The 19,912-nt window shown below is 45.6% G+C and overlaps 1 protein-coding gene across 11 annotated transcripts in view; it reads left to right on the forward strand.

The window, feature by feature from the left end:
- The first annotated feature begins 2,371 nt into the window (after positions 1–2,371).
- The window catches only part of MINK1 (misshapen like kinase 1), a 65,637-nt gene continuing 48,096 nt past the window's right edge, over positions 2,372–19,912 (forward strand). For 3 of the 11 annotated variants that reach the window (XM_055133494.1, XM_055133496.1, XM_055133500.1), the window contains exon 1: positions 2,374–2,718. In XM_055133494.1, coding sequence (XP_054989469.1) covers positions 2,662–2,718 — 57 coding nt within the window. In that variant the 5' untranslated portion in view covers positions 2,374–2,661. Of the gene's footprint in view, positions 2,719–19,912 lie in introns of all 11 variants that reach the window. The other 8 variants (XM_055133495.1, XM_055133499.1, XM_055133504.1 and 5 more) reach the window with 4 other exon arrangements.

Here is a 19,912-nt window from a genome sequence, read left to right on the forward strand (position 1 = left end):
ACTGAAGAGTGAAACAGTCTTAGTGGGTCAAGGAAAACCTCCATGGAGCAGTTGATTTAAACATGTAAGACAATGCAAAGGACCATGAGAGTGGGCACTCAGAGTGGGCACACACACTTCTTCCTAATGCTTCAGGAAGGAACAGTAAGTGCAGCAAGCATAAAAGCTGGAGGTGGCTACATTAAGTTCCTGGGAACTGCGTGTAGAGTACTGCCGAGAATTCTCGGCCCTCTACGTCAACAGCTGGCTGGCCCGGCAGAGTATATCAGTATAGTAATGCAAGGTTAAATGATGGAGCACTAAAAAATAAGGTAGTAGAAACAGGCAAATCCTTTTGTTTGTTTGTTTTAGTGCCACACCTGGCTATGCTCTTGGTTCTTCCCTCAGGAATTATTGCTGGTTGTGCTCTGGGGACCATATGGGATGCTTGGGGGTGCCAGGGATTGAACCCAGGTCAGCTGCATGCAGGACAAGTGCCCAACTTGCTGTACTGTCTCTCCAACCTAGAAGTGGCCAGATTTATTTATTTATTTGTTTGTTTGTTTATTTATTTATTTTGGCGACAGCTGGCAATGCTCAGGGGTTACTCCTGGCTCTGGACTCAGGAATTACTTTGGTGGTGCTTGGAGGACCACATGGAATGCTGGGGATCGAACATCGAATCCAGGTTGGCTGTGTACAAGGCAAACACCCTCCCTGCTGTCCTATCACTCTGGCCTCAGAAGTGGGCAGATCTTGATTGGTTTCAGAAGCTGCACTCTAGAGTCTACTCAGTGGGAAGACAGAGGAAAAATTTTGAAAGAACAATTGCATCAAGTTTGAGTTTTAGAAAAAAAAATCACTGTATGGAGAAGTGACTTAAGGGGCTCAGACAGGGAGCCAGTGGAGGTGATTGAGGCTTGTATCTTGGACAAAGACAATGAATGGTAAGGTAGAGAAAAGTGTGGATCAATACTGGATATAAACAAATGAGCTAAGGACTGAGATCTGAAAGGAGAGGGCCAGAGATAGCATAGTAAGGCACTTCTCTTGCACACAAATGACTTGTGTTCAATCCCATCACTACACATATCCCTGGAGTAAGCTCTGATTGGAGCTGAGGGGAGCTGAGAATGGTCCAGAAACTTAAACAACCCCCTAAAAAAACAAGGAAAAGAAAGCAGAATGGAGGTTTTTAAATAACCTTCAAGGACTTTTTCTTCTTTTTTCTCTTTGGTTCAGTACTTAGGGATCACTCCTAGAAGGGCTTAGGGGACATAAGGGATGCTGGGGATTGAATCCAGGTCAGCCATATACAAGGCAAGTGCCCTCCCCTGTGTATTATCTTTCTGACCCTCCTTCAAGGACTTTTTATTCATAGACCTCAATGTATATTGGGGTCTTACAGATTTAGGAAGTGATACTGGAAATCAAACAACTTTCCCTCTCAACTTCAGTGATAGAAAGACCCAGAAAGGGGTCAGACCTCATGTAGTCTCCTGAGTCCTGCCAGGAGTGATGCCTGCGCACAGAGCCAGGAATCAGCCCTGAGCACTGTCCAGTGTGCTTCCTTCCCTGCCCCCAAACAATGGCAGAACATAACTCCATGTTCTTTACATAGCATTACACAGCCTCCAAAGAAGCTAATGGCTGAGGGTGCGGTTCCAACATGACTAGATCTAAGGTGACCTAAACAAGATTTGAAGGGGTTGGGCATGGATTCTTCCTTTCCTCACTGCCTCTCCCAGCCACCCCTTCCCCCCAGGCTGCTTCAGTCATCAGTGAATAATTGTTGAATCAGTTCCTTTGTGCAGAACACGGCGAAAGGTGCAAAGATAAAGGCCCTGTCTCAAGATCTGAGGACCCGTCGTCCACACCAGCCACACCAGTCAGGAATGGGTAAAGGGACTTCCTACCCCCTCCACCTCCAAATGCTCCTGTGATTTCTACAGCCAAGTTCTCTCAGAGGCCCCTCCCCCGGCGGCTCCACTGTTGCCATGGCAATTAGGTGGGTGGACAGCCCATCCTATCTAGAGGCCACCCAGCCCTCGCGTGGGGAGTTACCATAACAACCCCCCTAGTAATAGGGGAGATTGGGTCCGCCCCTCTGCCCCCGCAAATAGAAAGGTGGGTGGCTTGATTGGCAGCTGAGCACACGAAAGAGGAGGTGAAGGGAAGGAAAGGCGTCAAAGGAGAGCGAAGAAGGAAACGGGGCAAAAAATGGCAAAAAGGAAAGGGAAGGAGCGCGTCTGCGCACGCGTGTCGGCAGTGGGCGTGCTCCGCAGCCGCCCCGGCCGCCGCCCACTTCTCGCACGGCGGGCTCGGGCGTCTCTCGGTCCTCGTGCGCGCCTCCCGCGGCCCGTGTGCGCCTGCGCGCAGGTGTCGGCGCCGGGGGGGAGGGGCGGCCGGCGCGCTCGCGTCACGTTCTCGTCCACCCGCCAGTGCGCGGCCCCCCCGCGCGTGCGCACGGCAGCCGGGCGGCTCGGGTTGCAGGCGCCGCGGCAACAGCGCCTGTCAGTCGGCGGGTCGGTCCTCCCGCTGGCCCTCCCCCTCGCCGTTCTCGGGGGAGGCGCGGTGGAGTCCACCCCCGGGATCCCCGATGGGGGAGAAGCGGCGACGGCGGCAGCGGAATAACCGAGCCGGAGCGTGAGCGGCCCCGGGGCCCGGTTTCCCGCGGAGGCCATGGGCGACCCAGCCCCCGCCCGCAGCCTGGACGACATCGACCTGTCCGCCCTGCGGGTGAGAGCGCCGCCCCCCAGCCTCGCCCTGGTTTTTCGATTCCCACCGCCGGGGGAGCGGGATGGCTGCACGTCTCACGTGCTCTCGGCGGGGGTGGGGGGGCCTGGAGACCCCCGCCACCCTCGAAGACCCCCTTCTAGTTGGCTGTGCTCGCTGCTGCTGGGCCCCCGCCCCCCTGCTGTTCTTCTAGCCACATGCTGCAGATCCTGGGAGTCGGTCCTCGTCCTGAGGTGCCCCGCCCCCACACTTCCCCGATGCACCTACCATTCCCCGGGTTCTGGACTCCTTTCCTCCCGGGTGTTCGAGGGTTACCTCCGATTACCCGCACGAGGCACTCCCTCACTTGCAGAGTGCTGCGATGCGCTTCTCGGGAACCTGCTTCCTCGGGGCTCGCTCGCCACCCTTACCCTGAAACGGTTTTCTTTCCGCCCCCCCACCCCCCCCCCCGTCCCGCTTTCACTGCTCCAGGATTTTGACTTTGCAACTATCTTGACAGCCTCCCCCTCAGCCGCCCTTTCTCCTTCTCGCCCACCCCTGAATTGCATCTCTTCCCTGGTCGCGGTTTCAGCCACCCCGCACCACCTGCCGTCGTCCTGGTCCCCACGCGCAGCCCGCCCTGCCCCTGCTCCCTGTTTCAAGTGCAGCAGTCTAGAAGCAGGCATTTCCGGCCCCGGGGTCTCTGGCTAGTACATTCCGAACTCTGCAGCAGCGTTGGGACAAAAGCGAAGACACGTGCCTGGGCGGGGAGGGGGGGCGGAGGGGGGTGGCGGAGAGGGGACGCGGAGAGGGGACTCGTTCCTGGAGTTCAGAAACTAGCATGGGATGGTGGAAAGAGGATGTTTCTATCTACGGACCACGCGGCATGTGCCCGGTCTGAAGACTGGGAAAAGCAATGGGGATTTCTGTGTGTGTGCTGGGGGAAGGATGGTAATGGGCCTCCTGAGGGAGGGACTCATTAGAAAAGCAAGTAAGAGGAAACAATTGCAGCAGGAATTTCTTAGAAATATTTATTGTCCCTCTTGGGGTGCTTGCACTCTCAATTGGGAGCTTTTAACAGTGTTGATGTGTTTTCAGCACGGAGTTCTGGGTTGGTTGGTTGGTTTTTGGTTTGGGGGCCACACCCAGTGGTGCTCAAGGCTGACTCCTGGTTCTGAACTCTTGGATCACTTCTGGCGGGCTCTGAGGACTTTATGGGGTGCTGGGAATGAACCCGGGTTTGCCCTGTGCCAGGTGAACGCCCCCAAAATGCCCTACTATCTCTTCAACCCCGAGGAGCCCCGTTTTAAGGAACAATTTGAGTATTTTTAAGGTGAACACTCCAGACTCAGGTGTTTTTGTCCTGTATCCTTTGGGCAAGGTGTGAGAAGAGCAGAATCTCCCACCTCTGGGTTAGCTTCTCTTGGAGCCTCTGTTTAATTGTCTTCCTTTTGACTTAGCCAGGGAACATGGCCTGTAGCGGGGAAAAAGCGGTCAGCCACCCAGCTGCCCTGGATATGACTGGAAAGGAATTGAAGAGCAGAGTCATGTCGTTAATTAGGTTTCTATAGGTGACACAGTTTTTCTTGCCTTTCAGGTCATAAATTGTTTGGTGCAATGTTGGGCTAAGAGACCTGACTTGCTGGAGAGAGGGTGATAAGTTGCTGAGGAGGTAGACTAAATGAATCTCCCCCCTCCCTCTGTGTGTGTGTGTGTGTCTGTGTGTGTGTGTGTGTGTGTGTGTGTTGATGGGAAGAGGGTTTTAGAAGAGGGAGTTATGGTTGCTTCAAACTGGTATCTCAAGTTAGGCTAATGGGATGTAAGATGGAAAACCGGCTCCCCTATTGTGTTGCACTCTGAGATGAACCCCTACTTTCCCTTCCCACCATGGTTGTTCTTTAACTAAGCCTACTGGTTCCTGTGACTGATGAAAAAATCAAAGCCGACACACAACAGATAAGTCTAAACCATGACCTTTGGTTTAAACCTTGTGGGACTCTGCTTAGATTTCTTCATTCCTAAACTTAGCCTCTTCTGGAAGTTTGGTGTAGACTGGACCCTCAATTTAGGATTTTGAGCAATTCTGTAAAAACTCTCGGATACGGTGTTTCCATTCTGAATGTCTCTGCTTGAGGAAATGTTAGCTTTTTTTCAGTTGACTTCTGCCTTATTCACCAGAGAGCTCAGTGATCTCTTCCTGGTACTCTCTCGTGCTTCACACTTCCAAAGGAAGCATTCCCATCCCCCACTATTCACCCCAGCGCTGTGTGCTTGGTGGGGAACTGTGCTTCTTTTGAAATGGGGCGAGAGAGGGGACCCACTTTCTCCTTGCTACTGACCTTTTTGTATTGCTTGTCCCCTCCTCAGAGAGCGGCTGTGGCACTGTGGAGCAACTAGCTCAGTAATCTCTTGTTCTGTTCCTGTCTGATTTCCAGTGAGAAATGGAAGCCTGGAGTGTTAGTAGCAATACCTGATTCTGCATCATTGTGTATTAGAGATGTGGGGCAGGGAATAAGAGAATATACTCAGCATTTATTAGTTGGTCTTGAGGAACCCAGAATGTCTTTTTCCTTTTGTTTCAAGGTTATATTTGGTCTTCTGGTGATGAGTAATAATCTGATATTAGAAGAGTGATTTTTCACTGATCTCAGCCACCTGTTGGGTGGGCTGGTGGACCTTCCACTTTGTAATGATAGACATGTTTGACCTCTTAGAGATTCCATTTCTTTTTTAAATTTTTTTATTTTATTTATTTTTAATAACGGAGAAGCACTGCTATTTATTCAGCCATTGATTAAGCTGATTGAATTGGGCATGAATTCCACATTACTTTTTTGTTAATTTTTTAATTTTATAAGTTAGTTCACAATGTTTGATTATATTAAATATTCAAACACCAATCCCACCACCATTACATCTTCCCACCACCAAATTCTGGATGTTTTCATCCCAAACCCCAATTCCTGCCCCAAAATACAACCAAAATAATATATTTCGTATTGTCTGTTATGAAGAACTGATGAACATGCTTACAAAAAAGTGTTTTATATAGGAAACAGTGTGAAGACTGTTCTATTTTGGCAGGAGCCATTAAGACATTCTGTAGGATATCACTAATATATTGTTAAAGTTTGGATGATGTGAGCTTTGGTATATATATCGGGGAATATGTACATATGCACATATGTATATATTTCCCTCTATGATTTGTTGCCTAGTATCTGAACCCCATCAAATAGGTGTGGTAATTATGGGGGAATGGGTGTGGAGTGTTTAATGATGTGTCACGCGGACACTTTTGCGGCCGCGCGGTCCAGGAGTACGTTTACTCATATGTGAGGCTCGGCCTGAGCGCGTGGGGAGCGGCCTTGAGTGTGGCGGCGGTTGGGTTGTTGAGGTTTTTGGCTGCTGGAGCTGGGTCCCTTGGGGCAGGGAGGGCTCTCACCCACCCCCCTCTGGGGCTCCGCATGGTGGCATGGGATTGGATTTCTGAGTTGATTTGGGGCAGGAGGAGGGAGGAGATGCATGCGGTTTGGGCCACACCGAGCGGTTCTTAAGGCCTACTCCTGACTGTGCTCAGGGGTCATTCCTCACAAGCTTGGGGAACTATATGGGGTTCTGGGATCAAATCCAGGTCAGCCACATGCAAGGCAAATGCCCTATCCATTGTACTACCTTTCTAGCCCCTGTTTTTGAGATTTTAGGTTCTAGCTTACATACTGTATAACTTGGGCTTTGCTCCTACTTCTCCCTTTACTCACTGCTGCAGATTCTTCAAAACCCTTTACTTCTCTGCCTTTTTTGGAATTGCAGACTCTCCCCTTTAACGTTCCCTCCCTCCCCCATACACACACACACACACACACACACACACACACACACACACACACACACACACACACACACACACACACACACACACACACACACACACACACACACACACACACACACACACACCCCTACCTCTGGTGTGCTGCTACTCCCAACCCTGTCCTCGGAAGATTCCCCTATTGTTCAAGGGCCCATGCAGTGTTAGGGACTGAACCTGTACTTCCTGCCTGCAAAACAGGCACTCAGCCTATTTCAGTCTCTAGTGGGCCCAAATCTTCTTTTTCTTATCTATATAGTAGTAGAGGTGGTTAATAATAGTGCTGAATTCAGTTGAAATAGTGCTGAATTTCATTCAAGAAAAGAAATGTTTTTCTTAAGCACTAGTCCAGTTTTGGCACACACAGAGTGACCATATGGTAGTCCTTATTGTTATTATTATCAAAATGACACTCAGAGAAGCCTCCCAGGACAACTATATCTAAGCATTTCTTCCCTGGTTTATTGTCATATACAGCTTCATATGTTATTTACTTAGTCTGCTTTATTGTACTTCATAGTGTTTATTACTGGCTGACATATTTTATTAGCCCCCAGTTAAAAATGTGAGTTCAAAAAAGGTAAGATTTTGGTCCCTTTGTGCACTTTTCTGTCCCCATTGTCTGTGTAACTATTTGGCATATAGTGGGGGTTCAGGTGTTTGTTGAATAAATCTGTGCAATTGGCCAATAGCTCTTAGAACAAAGCTTGGTTAGCAAGAGCATTCAATAAATGCCACCCTGTTGGGTATCTTCTTGCCCTTATTTTACATGCATGCAATTAATAATGTACTTCTTTGAGGTTTTTGGTTTTTTTTTTGGATTACACCTTGTTTTGGGATTAGTTAATTTAGAAACCCTCATCTGAGTGAAGCCCTCAAAACAGAATCAGCGGAGACAATTTGGTCGTTTTGTTTAAAACCATCTTTGTGTCCAAACTTGATTATATTCTGGGTGAATCTTCGGACTTGAGACTCTTGTTTCTCATGAAGAGTGAACATCAGTGGAAGTGGATGGGTTAAGGAGGAAGCCAGCCCTAGGCTGACCTCTTTTCTTCTGCATTGCTCTTTTTATTTGACCCATTTCATAAATCATACAGCTTTTCTTTACTGTTCTGCCAGCTGGAATTTTAGACTGCAGTGTCCTTGAAACTATGGGACTGTGCTCAGTGTTGCTGTATCAAAATAATATGGAGCACAGTCAAGAGGGACTTGTTGCTAGTGCTGATGGAGATGTTCTTTCTCAGGTGATTTTGCATGTGTGTATTCTTTCAGTGAATCTCATCCCCTTTTCCTCTTCATGACTATGCGGAGTAAAACTTGGAAAATTGGCAGTTCCTTTTTATTTCTGGGCTGCTGAATAATGTGGAACTGCTACTGGGTTTTATTGTACTAGCTGTCCAAAGGGTAATGACAGATTCTTCAGGCTAGGAAATTGGAAGACTGACCATATAAAGTGGAAGTACAGAATTTTTGCCTAGATCTACAAGTAGGACTTGGGACTGTTTGGGAGAGCTTGAAGCATTTGGAGTGGAGTGAAGTGCCACTTTGACAAAATGATGTCAAAGTGATGGGCAGATGATTGCAGAGAACTGTCCTGGACTAGATCTGTAGCTAGAACAATTCTGAGACAGGAGAGCATTTCCAGAAGCTATTTGAGAGTCTGCCTGACTAAGCTTTTGTCTCTAGACAAAGTCGTTCGACAGAAATCTAAAATATTCTTTCCTGCTTCCATCAGTCACTAAGCACATTCAGTCTGCTATTTTGGGAATCAGAATTTAGATGCTATGGGAAAGATGAGCTCAGTACTATACTATATATGAGATGTTTTTTTTAATTAATTTTAATATTTTTTTTGTTTTCGGGCCACACCTTGCTGTGCTTAACCTCATTCTGGCTCTGCACTCAAGGATCATTTTAAATGGTGCTCAGGGAAACTGTATGGGGTGCCAGGTATTGAACCTAGGTTGACTGCAAGTGTCTTAACCACTGTACTATCTCTCTGCTCCCTAATTTTTTTTTAATCCTTTCCCTTTGTTAAGGTTTTTTGATGACCAGTTGTTGCACGCACCCTTGACTGGCGTTTGTACATTTTATTTTGTGTCTTTTTCTTTTTCTTTTTTTTTTTTTGGTGGAAGGGCCACACCTGACAATGTTCAGGGATCACTCCTGGCCACACTCAGGGATAGTATAAGGTGCTGGGGACTTACCTTAGTTACATGGAAAGCAAGAGCTCTCCACACTGTACTATTGCTCCAGCCCCCTTTTTGCACATTTTTAGTTGTGCTTGCCAGGGTCATGCATAATATCGTGGTACTTGCTCATCTGGCCCAGGTGCTTGCCAGGGTTCTCACATCCTTAATTGTGGTGCTTGTACATATACTAGCTGGGAGTTGCAGTCTTAGCTGAGGCACACAAGTTATGATTGTGGTGCTCATTGAGGCTACTAAACTATTTAATCAGAACTCTGGGTCATTCCCTGAGAAATCCCTTTATAAGCTCAGGCCTCCTTTAGTCCTATTATTTACTCTAATATCTTACAGTTCGTGAGGGGTGGACATTTTTTGTTAAATCAGACTGACAGCTTGTGTTCTGTTGTTCTGTGGTCAGTCATTTTGAATTGTTTTGTTTTGGGGCCACACCCAGGAGCACTCAGCACTCATTCTTGGCTCTGTGCTCAGGGATCAGTCCTGGTGGACTCACAGGCCATATGGGTGGGTGTCAGAGATTGAACCTGGGGCAGCTGTGAGCAAGTCAAGCACCCTACCCACTGTACTATCTCTCCAGCTCCATTTTGAATTTTGATATCTAGTCTTTTCCCCCTTTCCAACTCTCACTTTACATTAGTAAGTCTTTCTCTCCAGCAATGCTCAGGGGTTACTCCTGGCTCTGCACTCAGGAATCACTCCTGGTGGTGCTCGGGGGACCTTATAGGATGCCAGGAACGGGGATCGAACCCAGGTCGGCCGCTTGCAAGGCAAACACCCTACCTGATATACTATCGATTTGGTCCCTACATTACTAATTTTCTTAACCTTTTTTTCTTTCCTAGGTTAAGGAAATAGACAAAAAAGAAATAAGATTCTCAAATTTCATAAATGACCACAGAATATAGAAAGAGAAAAATATTTGTGGAAATTTCCATAGCGTGCATTTGTTTTCTCTTTTCTCTTATTTTTGCTTTCCTCCTCCTAGCAAATAGTTTATTAACAGCTATACAAAATTAATTGTTTTGGTTCTGCTTTGGGGAGCACAGTTTGAGATTTGGGATGAAAACATTCGAAATATGGTGGTGGAAGGTGCAATGGTGGTGGGATTGGTGTTTGAATACTAAATGTAATGAATTATTGTGAACAACTTTATTAGAATAAAATTAAAATAAAATAGTTTGTTAACTTGAATCTGGGATTATCCATCTAGAGAAGTTCTTCCAGAAGGTAACTGAAAAAGTAGTTGAAACTTTTGTTCTCAGTGGAAGTAGAGAACAGTAAGGGGCGAGAAGAAAGGAATGGAATTGTAGTAACTCTACAGACTTTATCCAGTGGCCAAGCAGCCTGAGGATGGACATGCTAATAGTAGGTAAAATTTCCTGTTCTTTTTGACAGGAGATCTAAAAGTAGGTGTGGAAGATATAATGATGAGCAAGATTGACATGGTTTTCCTGCAGTCAATAGGAACAGTAATAATATAATCACATAATGTATCTTTGTAAAATTACAAACCATGGTAATGATATTGCAGAGAACTTTAGCATGCTATGAGAACATATGTCAATAATTGCTTTTACTTAAAATTTTTTAATTAAATTTTTTTTGAGGGAGATCACACTAGCTGTGCTTGAAGGACCATAATTATACTGGAGATCAAATCTGGGTTGACCACATTTAAGGCAAGAATTTTAACCCCTGTACTATCTCTCTGGCCCCTGTTTTTGCTTTTTTTGGTTTGTTTTGGATTTGAGCCACACCTGGCCATGCTCAGGGGTTACTTCTGGCTCTGCACTGGAAATCACTCCTATTGATGCTCAGGGGGCCACGGGGATGCTGGGATCAATTCCAGGTTGGCTGCATGCAAGGTGAGCACCTTTCCCACTGTACTATCTCTCTGGCCCCTGTTTTCACTTATTTTTCTTTCTTTCTTTTTGGATTACACCCGGCAATGCACAGAGGTTACTCCTAGCTCATGCACTCAGGAATCACCCCTGGCGGTGCTCAGGGGACCATATGGGATGCTGGGAATCAACCCGGGTCGGCCGCGTGCAAGGCAAATGCCCAACCCGCTGTGCTATTGCTCCAGCCCCTGCCTGTTTTCACTTTTTTTTTTGCTTTTTGGGTCACACCTGGCGATGCACAGGGGTTACTTCTGGTTTTGTACTCAGGAATTACTCCTGGTGGTGGTCAGGGAACCATATGGGATGCTGGGAATTGAACCCGGGTGGCCGCGTGCAAGGCAAAAACCCTACCCGCTGTGCTATTACTCCAGCCCCCCGTTTTCACTTTTTAAAAAAACAAATATATTTGGATTTGGGGGTCAGAGAAATAAGGCACTTGCCTTGGTGTGGCTAGCCCTGGCACTGCAGGATCCCCTAGCACTACCAAGTGTCACTCCTGAGCACAGAGCCAGTAGTAGCCAGATGCAACCCAGAACAGGAAGGGAGGGAGGGAGGGAGGGAGGGAGGGAGGGAGGGAGGAAGGAAGGAAGGAAGGAAGGAAGGAAGGAAGGAAGGAAGGAAGGAAGGAAGGAAGGAAGGAAGGAAGGAAGGAAAGATGGATGTATATTTAAGATATATAGTATGATGGTTCAGTGTACATAGTGATTACTGCAGGCTGCTATTTCTGTCTCCTGTAGTTGCCATGCATGTGCTTCATGCATGTGTTTGTGTATATGTATGTCACTAGATAGTAATAATCTTGAGTGGTGACTTCTTTGGGTTGGAAGGTAAGTAAGTCTCACAGAAATAAGCACAAAAGATGCCCAGTCTTAGAACTAGTTCTTAAGATCTGTGGGAAGTGGGATGCTTCCTAACATTAGATAGATACTGCATATAAATAAATGAGACTCAATTTACATTGTGATGAGTGGGGTGTGTAGGGGGAGTGTTACTGGCTTTGCATGTTTCAAATGAAAAAGAGTTGAGGAAGCTGCAGTCTTGGGCTTCTTGGAGTAACCAGACTCTAGAAACAGTTCAAATATCAGCAGGATGGCAGCACAGATGAAGGTGGGGTGAACTGTGAAAAGTGTTAAGTGGCGCAGACTTTGGGAGGGACCGTAGAGGCTGGAGAGATACCTTTCTTCTTTTCTTTTTCTTTTCTTTCCTTTTAGAGGCTGGAGAGATACCTTTCTTCTTTTCTTTTTCTTTTCTTTCCTTTCCCTTTCTTTCCTTTCCTTTTCCTTTCTGTTCTTTTCTTTCTTTTCTTTTCCTTTCCTTTCCCCTCTCTCTCTCCCTCCCTCCCTTCCTTCCTTCCTTCCTTCCTTCCTCCCTCCCTCCCTCCCTCCCTCCCTCCCTCCCTCCCTTCTTTCTTTCTTTCTTTCTTTCTTTCTTTCTTTCTTTCTTTCTTTCTTTCTTTCTTTCTTTCTTTCTTTCTTTCTTTCTTTCTTTCTTTCTTTCTTTCTTTTCTAACCAGCTGTGTTCAGACTTACTCCTGGCTCTGTGCTCAGGAATCATTCTTGGTGGGGCCTGGGGATCCCTATGTGGTGCCATGGATGAAAATCCATGTCAGTTGCTTGAAGAGTAAACACCTTAATCCCTGTACTATCTCTCCAGCACAGTGGCTGGAGAGATGAATGGAGGAGATGGATACCTTTTCTTGGCCTAAGAAAAATTGTGACGTTTTGTAAGGAAGGATATAAGCCCTTTGAGTATAGAAAAAGTATATGGTCCCTTTGACTTCATCTTGTGAAGTCCATGCCACAAAGCAGGAGGATTTTGTAAGACCAATGGGACAGGTAGAGTGGAGAGTTTTTGTGATCGTACCTGAGAACTCTATCATTCAGAGTCTGTGACTAAGTGCATATGGCAGTGACTGTACTTCTGTCCTGTCTTTAGACTGAGCAGCCTTATTTATTTATATTTCAGGGCCACACCCGGATGTGCTCAGGTGCTCTTCTTGGCGTGTCACTCCAAGAATCTAACCTCAGTCTCTTACATTCAAAGCATGTGCTCCACCTCTTTGAGTTCTCTTCCTTTTCTAGTAGGTGTCTTCCTTTTCTTTATACCCGGCCTGATGTTAGTTGATTTTCTATGAAAAATTACGATTTTTTTCCTTCTCTCTCCCCTTTCTGCTGCAGAGTCAAAGTCTTGGCCTTAAATATTCACAATAGGTATTCTGGCTCCTTTCCAGGCCCAAGAATAAGAAATTTTTTCCTTAAAATAAAAAAAAAAAATAGGGGTGCCACACCCAGCAGTGTGCCTGGCTATTTGCTCAGGAATCACTCTTGGTAAACCTGTGTCACTGCATGCAAGACAGTTGTGTCCTGCCTGCTGTAATATCTCTCTGGCCTAGAAATTCTTTGGGGTTTTTTGTTTTTTTTTTGGTTTTGTCCTGTGTGTTTTTTTGTTTTGTTTTGTTTTTGCTTTTTGGGTCACACCCAGCAATGCTCAGGGTTATTCCTGGTTCTGTATTCAGGAGTTACTCCTGGTGGTGCTCAGGGGAACATATGGAATGCTGGGGATCAAATCTGGGTTTGCTGCGTGCAAGTCAAATACCCTACCCGCTGTACTATCACTCTGGCCCTCTGGCCTAGAAATTTTTAAGTTTTTCATCTGTTCTTATTAGTTTCTGGTCACATGCAGTGGTGGGGTGCTACTCCCAGTGTGATGGTTGGCTAGAGATTGAACTTAGGCCTCTCGCATGCAGACCATGTACTTCAGACCTCTGAACCCTCTCTTTAACTCTCAGGAATGGTAAATTCTTTTCCTGGGGGTAAAGGTGGTCTCCCAAGCACTGGTCAGGGGCCCAGAGGCCCCTCCTGAGAATGTACTGTTCCTTGGGCCCTGTGGTGCCATACCCAGCACTGCTGGGGGGCCCCCAGAATTTCAGACAACAATGCATGGGGGAGTGTGTGGTGCTGGACATCATACCAGGTCACCCCATACAAGGCATGGGCCTTAACTGCTTTACTACCTCTACAGCCCTAAGAATGGGAAATTCTTGATACCCTGGCCACAAGGAACCATTTGAGAATAGGATTTGAAGGATGTGAATGGACCAGGAGGTGTTTTCTCTGCACAGCCGACCTGGTAGGGATAGCCTGAGGATCAGTAGAACTGGGTGAAAAATTTTCATCACCTTCAGTCCACCTCAACTTTTGCTTTTTTTATGAAGTCTTTCTCCATTCCTCTCATAAATCTTACATGTTTGCACTTAATATATAGAACCTTGTATTGAGCACTATTTTGTGTGCTTTCCCTCTCCTGGATAAAGGATCATTTCCTATTGATTGCTCACAGAGTCTACAAAATACTGAACTCATTATTACTCACTTGGTAAGAAATGAATTCCGTGTTCCTGTGCCTTTCCTACTAGATCCAATCCACAGGCAACAAAGCATACTTTGTAATGTTGGATACCACGGGACAGAGAACAGTACAAGTATGGATGCATTCTGTTTCTCATCTAGGGTGGCATTGCTCTCCAGGGGGTGCTTGGAAATGTTAGAAAGGGAGTTTTAATTGTCACTGTGTCTGAGGAGCACTAACAGCAATTTGGTGTGTGAGGATTGGGGATATTAACTATCCTGCAGTGTCTGGGCCAACACAAGGAACAATTGTTTTTCCATCCAAATTGTCAACAGTGCCTCTTGTGATTTTGTTTTGGTTGTGGAAAAGGTCAGGTGAAGGACTAGGCAGGTTTCTTCTATGAAGTTGAAGTAGTTCCTTGGTCCCCTTGTTTGCTTTTTTCTGGATGGGAAGAGGAATATAGGCTTTAAATTCTTTTGTGCATGGTATATGTCTCTTACAGTTTTTGTTTGACAGCACCCCTGTGAAGGTAAAATGGGGAGTCTCTAAGTCACCCTTACAAGGAAGGTGTTTTTTGTTTTGTTTTGTTTTGTTTTGTTTTGTTTTATTGAATTACTGAGCGACTCCAAGAAAATAATTGGACGGGGTTCCCCTAATGTGAGATACACAGTTAAAAAGATACACATGAACGTGATTATATTTCTGTCATACAATGTTCCAACACATGTTCCTTTACCAATGTTCATTTTTAGGCACTGTGGTTTGCAATACTTAGTGTGTATTATTTTACCTCCTTTCAGTACTGAGTTCTTGTCCAGAGTAGTCCTTTCTAACTGTCATTGTCATATTGGTCCCTTTTCTGTCCTAACTGCGCCTCCCCCCAGTCCCCACTTGTGGCAAGCTTCCAACCATGGACCAGTTTTCCTGGCTCTTTCCTACTATCTTTGAGTATTATTCTCATACTGGTTTTTATATCCTGCAAGTGAATGTGATCGTTCTATCTGTCCCTCTCCCTCAGACTCATTTCACTTAGCCTGATACTCTCCATGTTCATCCATGTATAAGCAAATCTCATGACTTAATTTTTCCTAACAGCTGTGTAGTGTTCCATTGTGTATATGTACCATAGTTTCTTTATCTAGTCATCTGTTCTTGGGCATTTGGGTTCTTTCCAGATTCTGGCAATTGTGAATCGTGCTGCAATGAACACATGAGTGCAGATGGCTTTTCTGCATTGGGTTTTTGGGCCCCTAGGGTATATTGAAGTGGTATTGCTGGATCATCTTTAAGCTCATATTCTAGTTTTTTGAGGAATGTCCATATTGTTTTCCTAAAAGGCTGGACCAGTTGGCATTTACACCAGCAATGAATGAGAGTTTCTTTCTCCCTGCATCCACATCATAGTTGTTCTTTTTCTTTTTGATATGTGCTAGGTTTTCATATTTTCTTAAATGACCACCTTCCCACCTGCTTTCCCTTCCTTCTGCTTTTTCTCTTTCTTGCTTTCACACCTTGTGTACAACCTCAGGGTTGTATGCTCAGGAATTGCTCCTGGGAGTGCCAGAAATCAAACTTGGGTCAGCCACATGCAGGCTAGTACCTTCACCCCTGTACTATCTCTCTGGTCCCTCACCTACTTATTTCTCTCAAAGCACATTTGTAAGAAAGTGACTGAACAGAATCTGGAAAAAACTCGAGTGCCCGAGAACAGATAACTGGTTAAAGAAACTTTGGTATATCTACACAATGGAATACTATGCAGCTGTTAGAAAAAATGAAATCATGAAATTTGCATATAAGTGGATCAACATGGAAAGTATCATGCTAAGTGAAATGAGTCAGAAAGAGAGGGACAGACATAGAATGGCTGCACTCATTTGTGAAATATAAAGTAACATGATAGGAGACTAACACTTAAGGACAGTTGAAATGAGGGTCAGGAGGATTGCCCCATGACTTGGAAGGCAATCTCATGCGCTGGGGGAAAAGGTAGCTTTTCCATAACACCCAAAAGGATAGAGAGAGTATGAGGGAATGTGCCTGCCACAGAGGCAGGTGGTGGGAAGGGATGGGAGTGGGGAGGGGATACTGGGAACATTGGTCGTGGAGAATTGGCACTGGTGGAGGGATGGGTACTTAAATATTGTTTGACTGAAATGCAATCATGAAAGTTTGTAAGTCTGTAACTGTATCTCATGGTGATTCATTAAAATAAAAGATATATATAATTTTTTTAAAAAGTGGCTGAAGCATGTAATACTTGGCTGTTCATTCTAAGCGACTCCAAGAAGACATGGACAAAGTTCCCCTAAAACTTAAGGGGCATGAGGAGGAGATAGGTGAGGCACACGGAGTTCGAGAGAAGAGGCAGCACATTTGTTTATTATATCGTGTCTTAAAGGCAGAGGTGTGGTGTCACTGCTGATTGCTGAGAAGAAACCAGAGGGGAGAAAGTGACTGTCATCCTATTGTATATTTTGAAGAAAAACAACTTGCGGGGGTTGGAGGGGCCGCTAAGTGGCTGGGAGTAGAACAGCTGATTGGGACTAATTGATGAAGCTCTGCAGAGCTGTGCAGTGGAGCTGCCATCGAGTTTTCTAAATCAGAATTTAGAAGAGCCAAACTGGAGGGTTCTTGTTATTGCCTAGCTTAGGTTTGGAGAAGCTGGAGAAAGTCATTTGTACCTTAACAAGGTCGTTCTTCAGCATGAAAACTGCATTAGACCATTGTTTTTCCACCTTTTTTAGACTGTGGCCCCTTCCAAAATTGTTTTTTGTTTCTGGGGCCACATCTGGTGGTGTGCAGGGCTTTGAAGTTTATTGGTTCCTTTACTGTAGGAGCCCTGGCACCCCAGATAGTCCCCTGAACACCACCAGGAGTGGTCCCTGAGCACAGAGACAGGAGTAACTCTGAGCACCACCGGGTATGACCCAAACACCAAAAAAAAAAAGTATTTTTATTTTAATGTGGATTTATTTCAAAAGGGGCTTTCGGATTAGAATAAGAAGAAACATTTGCTATGCTGTGGGTTCTTCTAATCTTATTCCCAACAATGTGGGCTTATTCCTGGCTTTGCATTCAGGGATCTGTCTGGGAGGTATTCAAGGCATGATATGGGGTGTCAGGGAGTAAACAGGTTGGCCATATGCAAGGTTAGTGCCTTACCTGCTGTACTATCTCTCTGGCCCTAACTGTATTTTTAGATGACAAAGAAACTGGAGTTCACAGAAATTGGAAGTTAAATAACTTGCCTAAGGTTGGGTAACTTAGTAGCAACTTGCCTAAGTAACCTAGTAGTAACTTGCCTACGGTTGGGTAACCTAGTAAGTAGTAACTTGCTTACACTTGAGTAACCTAGTAAGTAGCATCGCTCAGTTTCAGGTGTAATCTGACTCATTCCAGAACCTGAGCTTGTTCACCCCTGTGCTGTCGAGGCCTGCTCCAAGGGGGCAGGGTATCTGTGTGGGTACGTGTTGAGAGAAGAGTGGTGTGTAGCTGGCATTCTGGGCTGTGCTTTGAGCAGTTTTAATCGTAAATGTGTGACTTGTGACAGACAGGGTTGTGGACTTGCATAGGCTATTGTATTGTCCGTGTTTCTATAAGAAATGGTTACTGCTTTCCAGGACCACAAGATACAGCCTAGTGGAGAGGATAGGATTTTGGCTTTTGGGGGAAAGTGGTTTGGACGACCTCCTGCTATGCTTACTCCTGGCTCTGCTCAGGGATTACTCCTGGCAGTGTTCAGGTTGCTGTATGTGGTACTGAAAATTGAACCAGGATCTACCGCTTGTCAAACGTGTGCCTTAACCCCTGTATTATCCCTCTGGCTTGTAGAGGACAGATTTTACTTTTATACCTAAGTGTTGTTTGAGGGGAGAACAATGACTTCACTCTTGAGCCAGAGAGATGGCCCAATGGGCTAAACACAGGCTTTGCATACAGGAGGCTCCAGTTTCTGGTTCTCCTGGGCTCTGCTGGGAGCAACACCCACCCATTACAGAGTTGGGTGTAGTTCTGAGTGCACTGGATGTCCCCTCTTCTTCCCCCCAAAAAAGAAAGAAAAATTACATCAGTTTGAGCTTTGGGGAACCCTAGGGAACCTTAGGAACCTAAGTTGGCATTGGTGGGCACAGGCTGGGAATATGAAGCTTGTTGGACTTTTGCCCAGAATGGAGAGATTTCTGGTTGTTGGGTTGCTGGGCACTCTAATGACAGGAAGGCAAAGGAATTCAGAAGATTAAGACTTGAAGAAAGAAGATTAAATGATTCAGGAAAAGGCCTGTTCATCAGAGGGAGAAGATTTTTCCTTTCTTTTCTTGTTTGTTTTGTTTTGGTTTGTTTCTGGGCCACACCTAGCAATGCTCAGGGGTTATTCCTGGCTGTGCACTCAGGGATCACTCCTGGTGGTGCTCAGGGGACCGTATGTGGTGCTGGGGCTGGTCTCAGGGATCAAATTGGGTTGACTGCATGCAATAGGATATCTGCTATCCTATTGCTCTAATCCCCTTCCCCTTTTTATTTGGGAGGGACACACCTATATGCTCAGGGGTTACTCCTGGCTCTGTGATCAGTGATCACTCCTGGCAATGCATGGGGGACTCTGTGGGGTGCTGGGGATCTAACCTGGGTCGACCATGTGCAAGGCAAGATCCCCGCCTGCTGTAGTATCACTCTGGCCCTCCTTCTCCTTTTAAAATTTAATTTTATCATTTAAGTGGTGCCAGAGGTAGATCTCAGCGTCTCATAAAATTGAAGCATCCTCTCTACCACTGCATTACATCACTGTCCCTCATCCCTTAAACAATTTTTTTGTGTGTGGTGGGTAAATATATATAATGTAATTTTAATCTCTTTGTTTTTGACAGAGCACTTGGGCAGCATGTGGTGCCAAGCCATTTGCATATAAACCATGAAGTCCAGCCTATTGAGCTATTTCCCTGGCCTCATTTTCACCATTTTTAAGTATATAATTCCTTAACATTAAGTTCATTCATATTGTTTAATCATCAGTACTTTATCTCTCCAGAACTGTTTCATCATCCCACACTGAAAGCCTGTGGTCATCAAACTCTAACCTCCTATTCCCCCTGCCCAGCCTGATTCTCCTTCCTTTTTGTGTGTGTGGAGTTGAGCCAAAAGGCTGAGAGAGCAAATGCTTACTATTTGTTGAGCCAGGTGAGGGGACTTGTCTCATGTGTCATCAGCCAATTTCCCTTTCTCCTGGCTCCAGAGTTAGGTGAGATCTAAGAAGGAGAGAGAGGTGGGGGGAGGAGGAGGGTTAGGCTACTCCTCACAGGGTGCTTGGGGTGCTTGGGGCTTGTGGGTTGCTTCTGATGCTTCTCGGGGGACTGTGTAGTAGTAGTTCTGGGGATCGAACCTGGGGCATTTGCATGCAGTGTATGTATTCTAGTCTTTTAAGCCCTCTTCGCAGCCCCCTGAAGAGAATTTTAAGTAAAATGGCTAAATAGAGTCATAAAAGGATTAGGTACTGGAGAGAAATGAAAGACATACGAGGTGGTGCTCAGGGTTTACTCCTGGCAAGGCTCAGGGGACCATAAGAATGCTAAGGGATGAACCTGGATCAGTTGCATGCAGGGCTGTACTATCTCTCCGGCCCAAATTTCTCTTTTGTATTTACTTCCTTTACTGTCTCCCAGTTATCACTTGCTGTGACTTAATATTCATCATCTTCTCAGATTACTTCTTCTCATCAAGGGATTCTGGTAGGTAAGTGCTAGAGAAAGATGGAAATATATTTGGTTGCAGAATAAAGATGATAAGAATTAATGTTTTTTATGCCTTTGTGTTCAAGGAATACATGTGCTAATGAGGAGTTTCCTTGGAAATGAAGGAAACATCCTTTAGATGAGGGTCTGTCAATCATCAGACAT

The sequence above is a fragment of the Sorex araneus genome, chromosome 3 (genome assembly GCF_027595985.1).
Source record: "Sorex araneus isolate mSorAra2 chromosome 3, mSorAra2.pri, whole genome shotgun sequence".
Taxonomy (NCBI): domain Eukaryota; kingdom Metazoa; phylum Chordata; class Mammalia; order Eulipotyphla; family Soricidae; genus Sorex; species Sorex araneus.